Raw genomic sequence first — 2,267 nt, 5'->3', positions numbered from 1 at the left:
ATTTACATCTCTTACACCGTTTCTAATTCAAAATTTTCTCCATCAAATAGTGTGCTGTAGGATTAAATCTATTCCTTAATTTACTGAAATTATTCAGTAGAGGAGCTTCAGGAAAATCTCAGCCCTTGGGATAATGCAACAGATGCCAGTGGGATGCTTAACCATTCACTGTACCCTTCAAAAATATATTGATCACATTTTTAAAAAGCAATACTTTACCATAGATTCTATGGTTCTTTCTCTTGTTCATGCTAAGTCTGAGAGTAAAATAGTTAATTTAAAGTTAGACTATCATTCTTCAAGTAAAAATCAAAAACAAAATGAATTTAAAAAATAATGAGCTGAAAGGTTTCCACCTCCACATACTGCCTGAGTCAAGGAACATGGATATGACACAAATTGTTAGATCCAGGAAGAAAAAAGAGCTGACAGGGGTTATGGACAGCAGCCACTGAAACAAGGGAAGAGGACTTTATTTAACACAATTTGCAGGTGAGGGACTGTAGCATCAGGTTGGAGGCAGAACTTTTGAAGAGCAAATGACTTGGTTTGAGAAGCGTAGACATTGTATGACTTCTGAGACTCCACATTTTCATTCCAGAATTCTAAAGCTCAGTTTTGTGAGAAAGTAGAGCTAGAACTTGTAAAGAATAAGAAAGTCACAGAGTGACCACTGCTTCAGATTATTTGCAGTATAGGCAGTTTCTAGCAAGCACACAGAAAATCCCAAACTCACTCTTAGTCGGTAAGTACTATGAGTACAAAAATTCCTCCCTGATTTTTAATTTTTTTCTCTTAATTAATCACTTTTCAATTCCACTTTTAGAGTCTTCGACTCTTACTTAAATAGTGGCTTTTTAAGTCCATCTATTTTAGTTTGTTCACAAAAGAAAGCAGGCAAGATGAAAGGTATTCAATGAATGTTTCAAGAGATGGTACCTGGATGTTTGGATCCCAAATGCAGTCTCCTCTAAAATTCACATTGAAAAAATGCCATTCAGAGTCTAGGTTAGCTTGAAAAAGAATTGCTACAAAGGGTAAGAATGTTCACTTACCATTTTCTTGTTTCTCAGTAATCCTCCTCTTTCTCGGGAAGAAAAAAAAAAATTTTGACATGTTCCAGTATCATTCCTGTTTACCAGAGGAAGTCAGAGCAATCAGTGTATCTGGAAACCAGACCAGGAGATGACGTATTAGTTGTCCAAACATTTCTCTGGAAAGTAGGAACATAAGATGTGGGAAAAGTTATCCATGGGTGCTCTAGTTGTTCACAGCAACCTGAGCTGCACACTGCAACCTACCTTGGCTTGGACGTGTAGGTGGCCTTCTACTAGGGGAGAATGATCATACACATGGTAAATGGAGTTAATACAGTAAAGCCAATATAAGCACTGATGTTTTGTCTTCTGACAGCATATGAATGTGCAAGCATTAAGTTATAGGAGAAAAGGGGCTAATTTTAGATTTGTTCCTAGCCCTCTCCATGTGAATGGTGTCGCTGTGAGCCCAGCAATGAAGTTCACTGTGTTGTAGCAGACTGCGCGGTTCCTGAGTGTGTCAACCCAGTCTATGAACCAGAACAATGTTGTCCTGTCTGCAAAAATGGTAAGACCATACTGCATTAGCTTTCAAAGAGGGGTTAGTGCAAAATACAGATATTTCACTACTGCACACCATTCAGTGCAAGAGCCCTCTAAGATCTGCCTGTGGCTTTTGGATACGGGCATGGCAGATTTATATTTTTATTCCACCTTAAAGTGAAAATAAACCAGCAATGGGTAAATTGTGCAGCCTTCTCTCTGGGGAATTAAAGCTCTTATAAGCTGACTTTGTTGTGATCCCTATTATTTATTGTTGGTTTATAAGGAGGATATTGGAAAGAACATAGTGCCTTCTTTTTGTAGTGACTGCATTTCTCTATCTCTGTGGAGCCTGTGAAGCAGTTCACCCCATTTCATAGTGTACAACCCAAGATAGAGAGTAGGGTGAATGCCAGGTATTTTGCTTTGGGCATAGATAAGACTTTAGGTTTAAAGTTAAGTTATCAAAGAAGTATAAAATTCAATCATCAGTGCACTTAAATTGAAGTAATAAAGACTAAAAAGTTTAGGGCTTTAATTTTAGCTTTTTATTACAGTGGAACCTTGCTCTTGTAGTAAATGCTGTAGAGGGTAACTTGGTTTATTTATAAGGTTATATGTTCCTTGTTGTCCTTCATGGAATGGAGAGGTTGAAACAACTACAATATCCTAATCACCCAAATCAAT

At 37.5% G+C, this 2,267-nt stretch overlaps 1 protein-coding gene across 1 annotated transcript in view; it reads left to right on the top strand.

Annotated features, from left to right (window-relative positions):
• VWC2L (von Willebrand factor C domain containing protein 2-like) overlaps positions 1-2,267 on the top strand; it is a 259,061-nt gene that overhangs the window by 37,756 nt on the left and 219,038 nt on the right. Inside the window, exon 3 of the mRNA XM_012651469.1 lies at positions 1,476-1,605. Coding sequence (XP_012506923.1) covers positions 1,476-1,605 — 130 coding nt within the window. The remainder of the gene's footprint in view (positions 1-1,475; positions 1,606-2,267) is intronic.

The sequence above is a fragment of the Propithecus coquereli genome, unplaced genomic scaffold, assembly GCF_000956105.1.
Source record: "Propithecus coquereli isolate 6110/MARCELLA unplaced genomic scaffold, Pcoq_1.0 Scaffold357, whole genome shotgun sequence".
NCBI classification, from domain to species: Eukaryota; Metazoa; Chordata; class Mammalia; order Primates; family Indriidae; genus Propithecus; species Propithecus coquereli.
This window is presented reverse-complemented; position numbering and strand designations above follow the sequence as displayed.